The following is a 16,231-nucleotide window of genomic DNA, read 5'->3' on the forward strand; positions in this document are numbered from 1 at the left end:
CCAAATCGTGCGCTGCTCAATTGTTACTCTAGTCGGCCGATGTGAGTCGGAGAACGGAAGCCGGCTGGTGGGGCCGACCGGCCGACATTGTGCCGTGTCAATGTCCGGAGGATTTTCGGGGCGACTTCCGGCCGCCGGGCGCACTCGTCTGTTCGAACACCGTAATCTTTATAGTAGTCTGCCCGAAGATGCTCCACGGGAGGGAAGTCTTTCGGCTTGCTCAGTAGTCATGAGGCCTTCATGAAGCCTTTTGAACAGGATGACAAGCTAAGCATTTAGGCGCCTCGCCTCCACTCCATTTCGGACCAGCTCTAAGCTGCTTTCCAACCCTACCCTATTTCCACTCAGACACCATGAATCTCAGCATTTCCCTGTCATTCGCTGTCATCGGCCTTTGTGCCGTCATCTACCGCGTGTTGCAGATTGGCAAGCGGGATCCACGCATGCCGAAAGGCCCCCCGACGGTGCCTATCCTGGGCAATGCCCACATGCTCCCAACCACGGGGTTATACAAGAAGTAAGGGCAGACATAGTAGGACTTTTTTATCACTTCAGCGCTGACTAACTTATTCTGCGGCAGGATGAAGGAGTGGACCAAGATCTACGGCCCCGTCTTCTCCCTCAAGATAGGACCCTCAAACACGGTGGTGCTCTGTGATCGAAAAGCCATCCATCAGCTGCTGGTAGAGAAGGGCAGTATATATTCCGACAGGCCCCCGAGCTATGTCGGGAAGCTGCTCACACAGGGCGATCATCTTGCTTTGGAGCAAATGGACGTGACATGGAGAGAGAAGCGAAAGATCATCTCGCACAACTTCTCGCCCAAGCAACTTGACGAGAACCACTTTCGCGTGCAGGAAGCAGAGTATGACTCCATCAGAGGAGGTCAACACTTCTCAAGGCTGACCTATTATAGGGCTACCGTGCTTATGAGCAATCTGTGCAATAACCCCGACAACTTCTATAGCGAGATTCGCAGGTACACGGCCTCCGTAGTCACTTCCATCACCTATGGATGCCGGGCCCCAACTTCGGACTCATTCTGGTGCCAGGTACTTGGACTCTATTAAGTAGCCCCTCTACAGGGAGGTAGAAGCTGACTGGATCGCAGGGTGTTTACAATGTCATGGACAAGGTAACCAGAGTGGACTAAAACGACACGCACAGGGCGGACGCATGCTGACATATCTTTCTCTGAACCTAGTGGACTGCCGCGATGGAACCTGGCGCAAACCCTCCCGTAGACGTCTTCACATGGCTGCAATACATGCCCTCGTCATTTGCTTTCTGGAAGCGTCGCGCTATTGACGCCGGCAAGACTATGGATGGAACATGGGGCGAGGCACGTCGTCGAGTCGAGGAGCGCCGAGCAAAGGGTGAGAAGCGAAGATGCATCGTCGACACCTTACTCGACGAGTACGAGAAGAAGGGATGGCCCTCTTCGATCCCTCAGCATGCCTTTACGAACCTGCTGGGGGAGATCATCGAGGGAGGCGCCGATACGACCGCCGCTCAGCTTCTGACCTTGATTCTGGCGTTTGCCCTGCATCCCGAGGTGCAGGCTAAGGCTCGAGAAGAGATTGACTTGGTCTGCGGTACGGAAAGATCGCCGCGATGGGACGACTTTTCAAAGCTCCCATATATCAACTGTATCGTCAAGGAAGGGATGCGGTGGAGGCCTGTGTACGTTCGCCTGTAAGCCAAAGGGAATTATTGCCAGCTGACACTTGACCGATAGTGCCGTTACGGCTTTGCCGCACAAGGTTCGCCAAGGTTTGTTCTACTTCTCCAGCTGCCAGTCTTGAATGCTGACCTCGGTGTACACTCTAGACGACGAGTATCAGGGCATGTTGATCCCCAAGGATTCCACCATCTTCATCCCGACCTGGGCAATTCACCACAGCGAGAACATCTACGAGGACCCCGAAACCTTCAACCCTGACAGATACGCCCAGCACCCGAGGCTAGCAAACGACTACGCCGGAAGTCCGGACTGGGCCAACCGCGACCACTACAATTACGGTGCAGGCAGGCGAATCTGCCCAGGAATCCACCTCGCGGAGCGTAACATGTGGCGCATCGCCTCCAAGCTGCTCTGGGCCTTTGAGTTCGCCGAGCCTACGGATCCCAAGACTGGTGAGGTTATGCATCTTGACCCTGAGGCGTACAACCCGGGGATCTTGCAGGCTCCCCTTCCCTTCAAGGTCAGCATCAAGCCAAGGAGCGAGGCACATGTAGCGACAATCCTCCGCGAACACGAAGGGTCTCTTGAGTTCTTGAGCCAGTATAGCTAGGAGGTCGGAGCGGGTGATCTTTCAAGAGCATACAAGTATTTAGTTGTTATAGAAAGGACTAACCCTCCCAAACAATGGCAGAGAGTAGCATTAGAGGTGAGTGTATGGAGCTGGGCTGGGATGGCGTTGAACCCGGTCGTGTGGGGTCCAGCATGGGCTCTATTTGAACGACGTCCAAGTATATATGACTACTCTTAATTGGATGTTCGATTGCGGTCGTATTTTTTACTCGTGCCATAGGGATAGGGCAAGCCTGGAGATGATCTTGTTCGGCATCCTTCGCAATCAGCGGTGTTTCCATGTCACGCATCACCGGGACGCTACTCCACGTCGCACCCAGGGATAGTAGCGGGATACCTCAATTTTTATCTTTATTATTCATCCTTCTATTCAGTACCTGCCGTAGTACCTCGCATAGTCTAGCATCACCCATTCTTCGTCCTTTCTGCGCAGCCCCAACCACCGCCAAGCATGAGATCGACCATGCGATACCTCCTTGCCCGAAATGGGTGAGAAATGTCAGTCTTTGCAACAAAGATGTGATTTTACAGCGAGCTGATTTAGTGAAACGGGCTCCATCACGTTTTACATCAGCGCTGTCTTGCCTGGTGGATGGTCAGTGGATATCCTTTGTTGGGCACTGATTGCTGCATGCCTTTGTTCGCTCCCCGGATCCTAGGCCTGTTCTCATGCTGGCGGATCTCTTCGAGGACAATTTTAGAGCGTTGTTGCTGAGTTCCTATCTTTTGGGGGGCTTTGCGGTATTCATTCGAATCGTGACTAGGGGGTCGGAGACGGGAGTCGATTTGTACATCTCATTCTGTCTCCTTGCAAGGTGATCAAGGCCGAGGCATGATGACGGACGCCCAGATGCTCTTGAACAATGGTTTTATGTATTGGTCGCCGATGAAGGACTTAGCCCTGAAGATTTCGTGTATCGCTGCTCGGTCGGATGGCTCTGTCACCGTGCCTTGGGCATTCTTTGATCGGCCGTGGCCTTTGAGGGCGGGCTCTTCTTTGCCATGATCAGACTTGATCCTCCTCCTCGCCTCCTCGATATCACTCTCAATAAACAAGATCAGACTGGTTAATCGACAACATTATAGATGTTTCACTCACTCTTTACTCCGTGCCTCCCGCCTAAGCCATCGGTTAACTGGTCACCTGTTCGGCTATTCACTTCCAACCGTTCTTGCTATTGGGTCCTAGCTTCTTTATCGAGCCGTAGTTCTTAGCTTTACTCGACCTTCTAAATTTGCTTTTCCGTCTACCGAGGTTCCCTTCCTAGCGGCAGCACCAGCCATGATCCCAATCCATTACACTCACCCCTTCTAGCGACGCACTACTCTTGATGGCCGTCCCGTTTCCGTCGAAAGCACCATCTGCAGTAGTAATACATCCTGCTGCAGCTGTTTTTGTCGGTTGTCCTCTTGTCGCAGTCTCTCCTCCAGCTCTCGGATTCTCTCGTCTTTCTGCAAGAGTTGTTCGTCTTGTTGCAGTAGCTCCTGCTGCAGCTGAATCACCTGCTGCTCCAGTTGGTGCAACTGCTCGCTCTCGTTGTTCCTGTCAGAGTTGCTCGAGCTTTGAGTAGCCAAATCAGCCTCGCTGCCCGGAACATGGCGCTGCTCTGCGCCCCTTGACTCTGCATCCCAGGCGATCTTCCAACCCTGGACCAGATCTCCCTCCCTCCCGTGAACGTCCAGCCACCTTTCAAAGGCCTGGGATATTCTCGTTGGCTCACCGGTCTCCTGTGGGCATCGCCATGGGAATAACGGAGCCTGTCCCAGGTAGCCAACTAGATAGAGATGAAAGGTAAGAAGCGATTCCAAGGATCAGGATAAGGTCACATACGCCAAGCATGCCACAGCATCTCATCAATCAGCCATTCAAACTGATCCGCACCAACCTCGATGACATTGTCATTGATCAGAAACATGGCTGCTTTCCGTTCAGCCAAGTCACGTAGCTTCCTCTCCTGGTTCTCCATATCGCCATGTGGCAAACGCCTCTCCAGGTAGGCGCGTATATACTCGCGCCTTGCGTCGAGGGTCGGGGTATCGCCAATCCATGCCATGGGAAAACTGCCGTCGTTGAACACCGATGGGATCAAGCGATGCTCCATCGCTTTGGGAATGTTGGGGTCTGTCATTGTGAGTGGTAGGTGGATGGGCGAAGTTGGTGTGAAGATGGGTGAAGGGATAGCGATGGCGAAAACGAAGAGATTGAAAGGAGAGATCCCAGCTACATCCCACTCGGACTTGAAAGAATCTGAAAAGGCCTCCCGGTTTTGCTAATTCTCTCGTGGGGGAAATGGCAGCTCGCTACGGCCTGACAGTGTCAAGGGCCGTCTGCCAGTGTCGACCAAGGGCATGGCCCCAACCACCGTACCGGGCATGATTTCAAGCTCAAGGACGTCGTGAGTTGTCGGATATTTATATAACTGCGTACCAATACTTAAACGGGGTAAATGAGTTAGGCAGCGCGTTTGGGTAGGGAGGTGGTTATTCTCGCGATGGTGATGGCATATATAATGATCTCCAGGCCCCTCTCATGTCCCTGGTGATGTACGTGAAAGCAAGTCAGGCCGATGCACTTAAAACCACTTCTATCATGAAAATTATCGGCTTTAATAGGATTTTGACCAAGCTTTACGGGTTTGGCGGCAACGATTACAGCGAAAAACGCGAGTGTTGTGGTGACGGTGATGTTGTTTGTTTGCACCTTGCTGGTTATCAATCTCCGATGAGACCAGAACTGTTTGACCAAAAATGCACTGCAAGCCCTTTTGGGATATTTAATAATCTTCCCAATTCAGAATCTGCATTTTGTGTTCACGCTTCGTTCACTTTTCGGGCACATTTTGTCTTGTTCTGCTCTACATCGCCTACACAATCAACCATCACACTCAAGCCCCAACGCTTTATCACAGACACCACCTCTCTCTTCTCTACCACGCTATTTTCATCCTCTCATCGTCATCTTCTCATCTTCTTCGTCCCGGCATCTTCTCCTCATCTTCATTCCAAGATGAAGAAATCAGCATCGCCCGAGCTGTTCACCCATCGCCGAGCCCACGACATTTGGCCATCGGCCAAACATCCCCGATATCGTCGCAGCCGCACCAAGGGCTCTCGCGCTTTCCGCCACCGTGCCCTCCAGAAGATCTCCATCGAAAAGATCAACAAGAAATGGCACAAGGCCTTTGTTGAAGCCCATGGCTTCTCCGACCCCGCTACTAGGAGCGTTTGGATTATCACCCTCATGATGGAGAATTCTGGTAGGCACTGGGTTGGATAGATAAAGGTACCTACACGATCAAAGGGCCGCTCGCGACCATGGGCTCTCGTGTCTAAATGGAAACGCGCACCCTTTCACCGTCTCATCCGCTCTGGTCAAGTCCACACGCCTTCATGAGTAAAAGATCGGGACACCTAAAGTACATAGACTCTCTGACCGCAAGACTCCAGTGCAACCTCGAGAAAGGCCATGAAGGAGACGGCGGCGCCAACAACCACCGAGGTTCTACAATGATAAGACCAATTCCAAGTCATTCCAGCCCTCACTTCAACTTCATCCGACAACTACATTGATTGCACCCCAAATTCCATTACCACCTAGCCACAATGCGTACGGAGCCATCTGTTGATACGAACATCCACCGTCGAAACTACCCTGGTGGAATCGACACAGGGAGGAAGTTGATTGAGCTTCTGGAGATTTCCACTGGACTCAACCCAACAGAATATGAACCCTTTTACGGCAAGCCTGATGTTCCAGGCGTGACAGAGATCGAGATGGGCATCGCCATGCCGGGGCCTTGCCACTTGAGTGGTCATACTTGACCGGTTCTGACGGTGACTACCATTATGACTGTTCATATGGACGGATAGAGCCAGTAGAATATCCATCCGCCGACATGGTGGGAAGGCTTCTTGGAGGTGGTGGTGGTGGTGGTGTTGATGGTAATGGTGGTGATGGTGGGCCCTTCACAACGAAGCCTTCAAGATCAACATTAAGCTACCACAAGTCCACGACTCTAAGGTGTCTCTATTTACAAGTAAACCAAGTCTCTGTGAGGTGAATGTAAATACTTTCAACTATCATGAAGGGAATGGAAATGAAACGCCAGAGACGAACGCTTGGTCCCATACTTGAACCCCTACGATACTGCGACGAGAAGAACACACCAAACCAAGTCGAAAAAGAACAAGGAACAGAAACTAAACGCTACTATCAATCGCTGTTGTCACTCATCAAAGCGCCGTCAGCGTTGAATGCGCAGACGCATCTATTGAGCCGTATCTGAGAATGTTCTGAAGTCAAGGGGTGCAAACGCATTCCCTATTGTTGTGCAGTGTATTGTTGACAGCTGCCGCCAGCTGCCAGGAACTTCACCTTCCAACATAAAAAGACCCCTTCTCTCACTCAAAACTTGCACCATTAACCTCACATCTTCAACCAACCTCACCACTAGAACCCCCATCACCATTACTTCATTCCTTTACACCCTCACCCCAGCCGCCATAGCTTATTGCACTATTATGTCGCAGGATCCAAGCAACGCAAACTCGCTAACAGAGAACGGTGAAGACCAGACCGAGTATGTCTGGCACGTCACTCTTCACATGCGATGGGAGCTCCATGCTCCAGACTATCCTCGACGTCAGGCGTACGTTAGAGCACGACCAGAAAGGCTGGAGGCGGCGGCAGCCCGAGGGCTCAGAATTCCCTTGGAGTTTGAAATCGATCCCCGAGAGGCCGTCCATGGCGTTCGCTTTATTGTGATTGCGCAGGACCTCTCAGCTATCTTAATGCCCATCGTGGCGTGGCTCCTCGGTGAGCGGGTGGAAGACCTCGAGTCGGGAAACCATTAGACAAGCACGCAAGTAACTATTGGCCTTTTCTCTCTGTCACTTACTAACGTCTGCGACAGCCACTCTCCAATGGATACAAGAGACACCGACGCTCCAAGGGAACCAGCTTCATGCTACTCTCCCAGAGTACGAATACGCTTGCTTTTTGCACCACCATCCGAAGCGTGACTCTCCTGGTCCGGAGCAAAAGAACAAGAGTACCAACGCTATGAATGTATGGCTTGAAAAAAGAAACGAGGAGTGAGTCGAATATGTCGCTCCATACTTGAGGCATCACTGACGGAAGCCTGAAGATTATTAACGAGGTCGCCACTTGTGAAGAGAAAGCAAGAGTTCTCGCTGTCTGTTCAAACGCCGACTGAAGATACAAGATTTGATCAGTTGCGCGACCGGGCTCGGATGTTAGGATACGTTGATGGAGGAGGAATCATGATGTCTCGAGTCGTTTTTGTCATTGAAGATTATCAGGGATCGGCATCTAGGAGCGCTTTTTCAACGCGTCGTCATCTGGTAGAGTTGGTGTAGCCCGTTGTCGCCTGATCGCATGTTTTTTTGCCTCGTCGGTGTTTATTGAGTATTGCCTGTCGCCAGGGCCGGACCCCATCACCATGTCAAAGGTGAGCGTCGAGAAGGGGATTGAGATGAGTCTCTGAAGTGCTGAATCGTTGCATATTCTGAAGTGAATTGTGTTCATCTTCTCGGCAACGCTGCGGAACGTCGGCTTCCCGTACGCGACTCCAAGGATCCCTGGTCTTCGTGTATCGTCCGCTCACGACTGCATGCGCATTTGGCCTTTTAATCGTGGTATGCTCATCAATAACAGACTAAAGCGGATGCCAGGGTAAATAATATGTGCTTCCCTTTGGCTGGCCGGTCCCAAAGGGGGCATGTTCATCGCCCAAGGAGATCCTTTGTTCGGGTACTTTCTTTCGAACTCCCTCCGTACAAGTCCAGTCTGATACCTTCAGTGTTCTCGGTTCAGAACACATCATAGCAGCATGTCGCCAGGCTCGCCCACATGCAGTCCGTCGGAGCATGATTGGAATCACTCGGCCATGTAGGATTCGCATGGGGTCATAGGGTTATCAGGTCACATTCAAGTTCATTAATCTTCACACAAATAACAAATTAGGTATATTAACAGATTATCATACTTTTCTGCACTTAGGCCTTATTCTCACCTCCCTCAACAGCCGCACCAGGCTTCTCATTCTCAACCAGGTTCTGCTGGTCGGTGAGCTTGGGGTTGCGCAGGCACAGCGAGAAGGCGATGAGCGGGACAGCAAGGCAGATACCGGTGATGGTAAGCAGGCGCTGAACATCCTCGTACGACCGAATCATGGCCTCACGCTCAGGTGTTCCGACGGGGTACTCAAGCATGGCAGTGAGAGGCTGAGCGTAGGCGTAGGCGGCGAGAGTATCGTTGATGCCGGCCAGGTTCTTCTCGAGATGCGATGGGAGGACCTGGGTCCAGATGGCACCAGACACACTGTTTCCGAGAGAGGAACCAATGCTGTAGAGGGCGAGGTAGAGACCAGTCATGATGGCAAGCTGCTCGTGCTGGAGGTAGGCCTGGAGAGAGGCCTGGGCAGGATAAGGGAACATACCACCAGCGATACCCAGGACGATCTGGGCGCCAATGACACCAGACTTGTTGGAGCTGCTGGGGTCACCTCGGTAGCGGATGAGCAGACCGAAAGCGACGAGGAAGAGACAGGTACCGGCGACGATGAAGACCTTGAGACGGCGGGCCTTGTAGACGACAAGACCCAAGATGGTACCGGTGATGACACTGGCAAAAGAGTAGAGCGAGGTGATTCGGGTAGCAGCAGAGACGCTAAAGTCGAAAGCAACTCGGAGGACTGTAAACAGGTAGTCACCCTGCATGGTCCAGGCAAAGTTGAGCATGCAAGCCATACCAAGAGGAGCCCAGATGGCGCGATCCTTCATCTTCTGGAAAGGAACGAGAGGATGAGGAGCTCGGAGCTCCCAGAAGATAAAGGCAGGGATGCAGACGAAACCGATGACGAGGGGAGCAATGACATGGGCCTGTCCCCACTGGGACTTGAAGCCTCCGGCAGTGGTCAGAGGAACAAGGATCAGAGCAAAGATGGCAATGACCAGGATGATGCCGATGACATCGAGAAGCCAGAAGAGCTTAATGGCAAAGTTCTGGAAGCCGAGCTGCTGGAAGGAAGAGCGGTAGTTGACGAGGAGACCCTGCTTCTTGGCGCGGTGGGAGACGACCATGAGGCTGATGATGAGAGGAGCGGCGCAGACGGGGTAGATGATGCACCACATGCCAATACCCCATCGCCAGGTCGTGGCGCCCAGGACAGCTTCAGTGACATCGCCGCTAACCCAGGTGTTGATGATGAAGGGCAGGGCGGGGATGTAACTGAAGAAGAGACGAGCTCGGGTCGAAGTGATATCGGCGATGATGACCTCGACAAGGAGAATAACCATGGTGTAGCCGATCTGGTAAATGACGGCGCCGGCAGAAAACGTAGCAAGGTTCTGGGCGACGGCCTCGACGATCGTTCCAAGGGTGTAGAAGAAGACGGACATGCAGATGAGCTCGACACGACCAAAGACATCAGCAATCTTTCCAGCCGTAGGCTGAGCAGCAGCAGCAATAACGGATCGCAGCGTGTTGACGGACGACAAAAGCGAGTGGGCGTGGAAAGCATCCGTGGCGAGGGGCTGGTAGGTGTAGCGGACGGTACCGTCGAGACCGTAGGCGTAGGCGATGAGGAAGACGCCAAAGAAGATGAAGATGCGGTCGGTAAAGGTGATGACCTGGGAAATGGCCTTGATGCGGACGACTCCAGGGGAGGTCAGGTCGCGGACGGCGTCAGCAGCCGACTGGGGCTCGTTGGTGACCTCGCGACCATGGTCGTTGGTCTCGAGGGTCTCTTTGTTGAGCACAGGAGACGACATTGTACTCAATTGATCCAATTGATCAAAGTGTGAGTTAAAAAGAGAGCTGATGAGGGTTGGACTGAGTGATCGACAGTGGGCGATGGTAGCTTCATATGTACAGCTTTAGATGACCCACTGATTGATTAGATAAAACTACAAGGTTTGTGTCTGTTACTAGGGGCAAGCTAATCAGATGGATCTTGTCCATCATGCGACCATCATCTCAGCGTGGACGACATTGCGTTCAGGGTTAGTCCCAGAAGCCAAGACAGAAGGGTTGGCCGAGCAGGTCCACTGACGGAGAGTGGTGAAAGATCGGAACAGCCGAATGTATTTGGCCGAGCTCGGGCATGGGGGTATATGAACCATGGCCGTTGATTTGCTGGCTTGGCGTGGGTAGACTTTGAATCGATCGAATCCTTTGCATTTGCCATGGGCCAACAGTGGTTCCAACAACGTGGAGATGTGAGAGTGATCAACGGGTAAGCTTCCTTGTTGGGTAAGCTTGATCATCTGCCGACCTGCATCAGTAAGACATGAAGTGAAGAGGGTCTTTTTTCAACTGTACGAGAAGCTCATCACCAAGACCCTCTATTTCTCGTGTTTTGTCTGTAGAGTCTCCATTCCTCGGTCCATCTCGCTCCATCCACGACTGTACTTTTGCCGCCGTTGAAGACATTCAACTAGCCAAGCCCCGTACGTAAGGCAAACCGCCACACTCCTAGCCTGATGCTGATTGTTGCAGGGGTACAGAATATAGCTGCCTAGCGACCCCCCGGTTCATGGATCCCCCGCGTGGCTTCTGCAGAAGAACATCTTCTCAGTCTCACGGAGGATGAACCAAATAGGCGGACTCGCCGACGCAAGCAGCGCTGGATCTTGACTACAGCGAGCAACCAGTGGAGTTCGAGGAAGTGACCCTTGATGCTGGGCAATAACATAAACGGCAATGATTTACAGTGAGGCAACCGGGTTTAAAGCAGCTTTTCGACGCGTCGGGGTGGTCGGTTCTCTCCGTCCACCGAGATCTGAAAACTACAATGATCGGAGCAGGCGAAGTTTACAAAAGTCTCCTGTTCAGCTCTGCCGTTGTTGTACAGTACTGTGCTGGAGGAAGAGGCATCCAACGTGGCGCCAATCCTTCGGCCCCGTCTAGCGCGGCAAATTTTTACACTCACGCGAGCAATTCTCATCGCCCAAGACATTCATTGCCCAATAATGACTCTCCTGGGCCGAAAAAAATGAGTTACAAGGTGCCCATCCCTCGCCTGCTGTGGATGCAACGTCACTCTTAGATCCACTCTTGAAGCAACAAAATCCCAAAGGGCAATAGCTTGGTGATCCTTCAGCCCGAGTTAAAAAACAGTTGGTCCAAATGCGGACCGCGCGGATGACGCGGTCTGTGTTCGAGAGGCGTCTGGCGGCTGTAGATGAGATTGATAACAGGCCATTTGAGTTTAGCAGCAGGTTCTTTCGGAAGCTTCTTCTTGGCAAATACCTCGGTTGTCAGCCTGCCAAGCGAAAACCCTGTCACTGAAGCGTCTAGGCGTAAAATCTCTGTCAAATCCTCCGTGCATCCCTTGACGTTACAGGCCTGGTACCGCCGGCTTGGACAAGCTCCACAACATGTGAGATGGCGTTACTTTGTTTCCCTTCATCTTCCTTTTCACTGGTATCCCACGTTCAGGGGCCTACACACAGACACTCCAAGCGACCCGATAGCTTGGCTGACCGGGTCCAAGATGAATTCGGATCTCGCTCATACTTGCCTGTCACAAAGCTCCGTGAGTGGATCGCGGATGTGATACTATACAGGGTTAAGAATATCCACGCTCTTCGGAGCAAAACCCACGATGTTACAACGGTTCTCGTTCCGTGCTTGACATGTAATTCTTAATATCCGGAGCGTGGGATAAGACTCCACGTGTAGGATCGCGGGTGTTCCCGAACGTTGACCATGTCAACCAAGGCATAGATCGATCACACGAGGATTGTCAGAACATACAGGCCATGTAGAGACAGAGTAAAAGTCCAGATCCGTCTTCTAGACACGCGACCATCGAAATGAGGCCGAGGAACTGTCTGTGGGTCAAAGGCCAAGAGCCGATTAGGTAAATGCCAGCCGGGGGAGAGTGGGTGGCCCAGTAATAGCCAGACGGCACGAACGGTATAGCAAGAGATTTAATGCTTGCTAGACGACCTAGCCAAACGGATTCGTCCATTGTCATTCCAAGCCCACTACCATCCAGAAGGCCGGGAGGAGCCAAGCCTCGATTTGCGAATGTCACCAGAATTGGATCAAAGGCGCTTGGATTTGCTCGTTTGTGACCAATCCTGAGTGTTGATTACTGATGTTTTCGTGTCATCTTTGGTCACTCTCCTTGAGGTTAGGTCTCTGTCGTCGGGCGATCACTTCCAAGACCAGGTGGAGGAAGAGTGCTCAATAGTTTGGTACACGAACCACAAGGAAGATGCCCACTGCTTCATCACGATATGAGCTAGTGAAGTCGAAAATTACATCACCTATATTACGCAGCAGCAATATCAATAGCCAATATTCTCTATAAGAAGTAAACTGCTCAACAAAGCCTACACTTCCTCATATCCTCGCGGAATTATTCCTCTCTGCGGAATTCAATTCCCTGATTACTCCCACTTCAAGTTTCAGGTCAGGGCCACACGCATACATCTCTCCTTGTCATTTGAGAGTAGAATATTCAATTCATGCCCATGAAGTTGAATTCTCTTGTGGTCGTCGTTGTAAAGCGCGTGGGGGCAGCTAAAGAATGTCGTGCAGTTCGGTCAACGCCACAAACAGCTAGGCTCGGTGGCTTCCTGCAGGAACTCATCCACATCTCCATGATATGATAAAGAACTCTCATGCAAGAGAGCTTATTTCACGTTCAAGGTGGATTCAAGACCCTCCAGGCTATGTTCTGGTGGGACGCGTAAGTCCAAGACCCCTGAATGCTCTCAGCGTGAAATCAGGGCAGAGGGTGCATTCGGTCGAATAGGAGATGGAGATTTGCCTAGATGTGAAAATATAAACCAAAAGTATTTCTGGTGTATGTCCATCACTCTGGGCGGTTCAGCCTTTAGTTACCCTACCTCAGCTACATGTCAGAAACCACTCACCACCTTCAAATACCAAAGGGCGTGAGTAGCCAGCATGCATGGACCAGTAGAATCGATAACTATTCATCACTATCTCCAGCATTATAATTGACCAGCTTCCTTTCGAAGTGAACAATTCATGATCAATAGATCAAGCTACATTTCCATTATTATCCCACGGAATTATTCCTTCACTGCGGAATTCAGGTCCCTGTTCTCATCCCACGTCCAAATATCAACACAGAGGTGATTAGGTAAATGCCAGCCGGGAAGTGGCGGGATGCCTGCAGGGTTTGTCTTTGAAATCGGCATGTATTCCCGTTTATCAGTCTACACTCAAAGGTGGTTGATCCGAACCAGACACCAAGTAGGTCTGTTTGCTGTCTTTTGCAAATCCAAGGATTCAGGTATCCAGTTCCGTCAGATTGCATCTACTCATCCGTCTCCAGCATGCCATCGTCCACCAACCGTTGGCATCGATCCTGCATCTCAGAAACATGGCTTTCGTCCAATGCTTCAGCACAAGGTAGGGAAACAGCACCATCCAAGCATGCCGTCTCCTTTGCCAGGCTCTCGACCGAGTCGTAGTGGCCTTTCCAGCATCGGTCGATAATGACATCTAAACAACCCTGGCCCAATTCAAAAAACTTCATGTCCTGAAGCAGATCAACAATGTGCGGTCCCGGTTCTAGCTCTGCGTACGGCTCATGCCCACGGGTCATGGCGTAGAGTAAAGAACCAATAGCGAACTGGTCTGTCCGTGGCCCATTGATTCCAAAAGACCCACGCTGCGCTCCAGCCTCTGACCCAAGCACACGAGCCCATGGTGGAGGATTTCCGAGTGAGTCGTTCCCTATCTTGTCGACACAGTCAAAATCGACAAGCTTGAGATGGTCTCCTACGTTGAGCAGCCGGTTTTGGGGTCGTAGCTCTCCATGGGCCAGACCCAGAGATTTTAATCAAGTCACGGCGCCCGAGAGCTTGGTAGCCCATCTCTCAACCGTCTGGATAGGCTCCAGCCTCAAGACGCTGAAGAAGTTATGGCGGTCGTCGAGACGTGGAATTGATTTCAATGCTCAACAATGTATTCGATTGACTCGCCCTCTAGCCTCACTTGTGACACAGGCATATACAGACATTTGGATCAACGAGCTCTCTCCCACTTAGACCCAGTCCACACCCATCCGCGGCACCCTCTCATGCTCACTCTATCGTGGCTTTGTCTGAGACTTTCTTCCACTTGCGACTTTGGCATGTTCAAGACCTGATATCACACAATCTCCTAATATTTACAGCCTTCCCTGCTGTGGCCCTCGACATGGCATAGGGTGCACCATGCCTCAGCCGGCGTATGATAGTACGCACATCTTTTCCCGAGGTAACATCTGTCTCCGTAACGGCACTTGCTCGTCCTCCATTTCTTGAAGTTCTGCCCTGGCAGAGCTTGGAACAGGTTGCGCTCCTCTTTGGTGTGTAGATGACCGCAATCGCCGCGTTTACCACAGCGAATGCCGTAGGGGCATGGCTGTTTTGCATGATGGCCGCTTTTCAAATTAGTGCGAGTTACCGTCTCCCACTTTTCGGTGTTGCTGTCGCTGTTGCTGGGATCACTAAGGCTGCTTGCCTCTGCGTTTTCACTCCGTTCACCCCCGGCGGGCAGCTTCCAGGGGTTGGATGGGTCCCTGACGTTGGCTGTGGCGCTGGACGCGTTGGCGCTGTATTGGGTGCGTTGGGACTCTTCCTTGGCCATGATATCCACGGATTTTTTATCCCCGTCACCCTCCAGAGGCGCAAACATGTTGCTAGTTTCGACCATGGCCGGCGGTCCTTCGTTGAAGCGGTTCGCGTATCGAGGCCACGACATGACCTTCCACAGTCCCTCGAACTGGGTCTCTGCCTTGGCGATCAGGTCATCCATGTCATTGATGTTCTTGACTCCGGGGAACTCGACGTAGAACTCGTTTGTCACGTTGGATGGGATTATGAAGGACAAGCGGCCCCATCCATCGAGCACATTGCAGACAACAGCTTCCGGGTCGACGGGGTCGGTGGACTCTGGGCTGGTAAACTCGTAGAGCACAAGCGTGCAGCTTGGATCGACCTTTCCGGACCGCCTAGTGGAACGGTAGCTCGTGAAGGAGATTTCTTTGAATACATGCTCCAGGTAGTTTATCGACAGCAGAGCCATATCGTTGGCTAGTTTACGGTACTCAGAAGAGATGCCCGATTTCCAGGCCCAGAGCTCAACCCGGAACCCGTAGCCCAAGACTCGTCTGATTGGGGGGACCATGTCTTGGTCTCCAGTGATGGCGATAAAGATGGTTCTCTTATTCTTCTCCTTGATCTCTGGGGCAGACTTAGCTCCGATGCTGAGCTCGGCAGATTCTGCGACCATGTCCGCCGTCATGGCAGTGTCTACCTGCTTCTCCTTGCCGCGAGCGCGATCGTAGATCTTGGTTCGGAAGTTGTACTTCTCAAACGTGTTCCACACTGCGTCGTTGGGTGGCGGGCGAGAGCCATAGAGATACGACGTGCCTTGAAAGCGACCGCCCAGGAGTGTCTTGACCAGCTTGCCGATGTTGATCCTCAGACGCGGGTCGCGGTCGTGGTCAGTCAGTTTGGGCATGTGGCTATTCCCCGAGGCGGCGAACTTCTGGGCCTCGATCCAGATGTTGGAGTCGTCCACGAAGAACATGCAGATCTCTTGATCTTTTTCGGTCATCATAGGTGTCATTTGGACCGGAGTAGCTGAATAGAGAGTGGCTTGAGAGTAGCGAGGGTCAAGATAAGCAGGAGGGTGATACGATAGTTGGTTTCTGAAGAGTAGCGCATGCGAGTAATGTCTGCCCAGGGATTGAGCATTTTATGCCATGAATGCCAATGGATACGTCAGTGCCCGAAGCACACTGTTGGGCATCGCTTGGTTGGTGGCGCTCATATGTGCAATTCAGGCTGGTTGGGGAGGGTTGCGTATGCAAGGCGTCTTGACATCTTCCATGAGAGCCTTATTGCTGCCTTGGACAACAG

The 16,231-nt window shown here is 52.0% G+C and overlaps 4 protein-coding genes across 4 annotated transcripts; 1 reads left to right on the top strand and 3 right to left on the bottom strand.

The window, feature by feature from the left end:
• Nucleotides 1–353: 353 nt before the first annotated feature.
• Nucleotides 354–2,294, top strand: NCS54_01186100 (Hypothetical protein; the record flags this gene model as incomplete). The annotated part of the gene is made up of 7 exons (XM_053157119.1): nucleotides 354–517; nucleotides 581–865; nucleotides 917–1,052; nucleotides 1,112–1,135; nucleotides 1,205–1,683; nucleotides 1,739–1,773; nucleotides 1,831–2,294. The coding sequence occupies 7 exons, from the start codon at nucleotides 354–356 to the stop codon at nucleotides 2,292–2,294; spliced, it is 1,587 nt and encodes a 528-aa protein (XP_053013094.1).
• A 1,331-nt stretch (nucleotides 2,295–3,625) lies between these two features.
• Nucleotides 3,626–4,443, bottom strand: NCS54_01186200 (FAD-binding-3 domain-containing protein; the record flags this gene model as incomplete). The annotated part of the gene is made up of 2 exons (XM_053157120.1): nucleotides 3,626–4,089; nucleotides 4,146–4,443. The coding sequence occupies 2 exons, from the start codon at nucleotides 4,441–4,443 to the stop codon at nucleotides 3,626–3,628; spliced, it is 762 nt and encodes a 253-aa protein (XP_053013095.1).
• A 3,889-nt stretch (nucleotides 4,444–8,332) lies between these two features.
• NCS54_01186300 (Hypothetical protein) lies at nucleotides 8,333–10,174 on the bottom strand (the record flags this gene model as incomplete). The annotated part of the gene is made up of 1 exon (XM_053157121.1): nucleotides 8,333–10,174. The coding sequence occupies exon 1, from the start codon at nucleotides 10,106–10,108 to the stop codon at nucleotides 8,333–8,335; it is 1,776 nt and encodes a 591-aa protein (XP_053013096.1). The 5' UTR covers nucleotides 10,109–10,174.
• Nucleotides 10,175–14,486: 4,312 nt separating this feature from the next.
• NCS54_01186400 (EKC/KEOPS complex subunit BUD32) lies at nucleotides 14,487–15,938 on the bottom strand (the record flags this gene model as incomplete). The annotated part of the gene is made up of 1 exon (XM_053157122.1): nucleotides 14,487–15,938. The coding sequence occupies one exon, from the start codon at nucleotides 15,936–15,938 to the stop codon at nucleotides 14,487–14,489; it is 1,452 nt and encodes a 483-aa protein (XP_053013097.1).
• Between the last annotated feature and the right edge of the window lie 293 nt (nucleotides 15,939–16,231).

Source organism: Fusarium falciforme, chromosome 9, assembly GCF_026873545.1.
Source record: "Fusarium falciforme chromosome 9, complete sequence".
NCBI classification, from domain to species: domain Eukaryota; kingdom Fungi; phylum Ascomycota; class Sordariomycetes; order Hypocreales; family Nectriaceae; genus Fusarium; species Fusarium falciforme.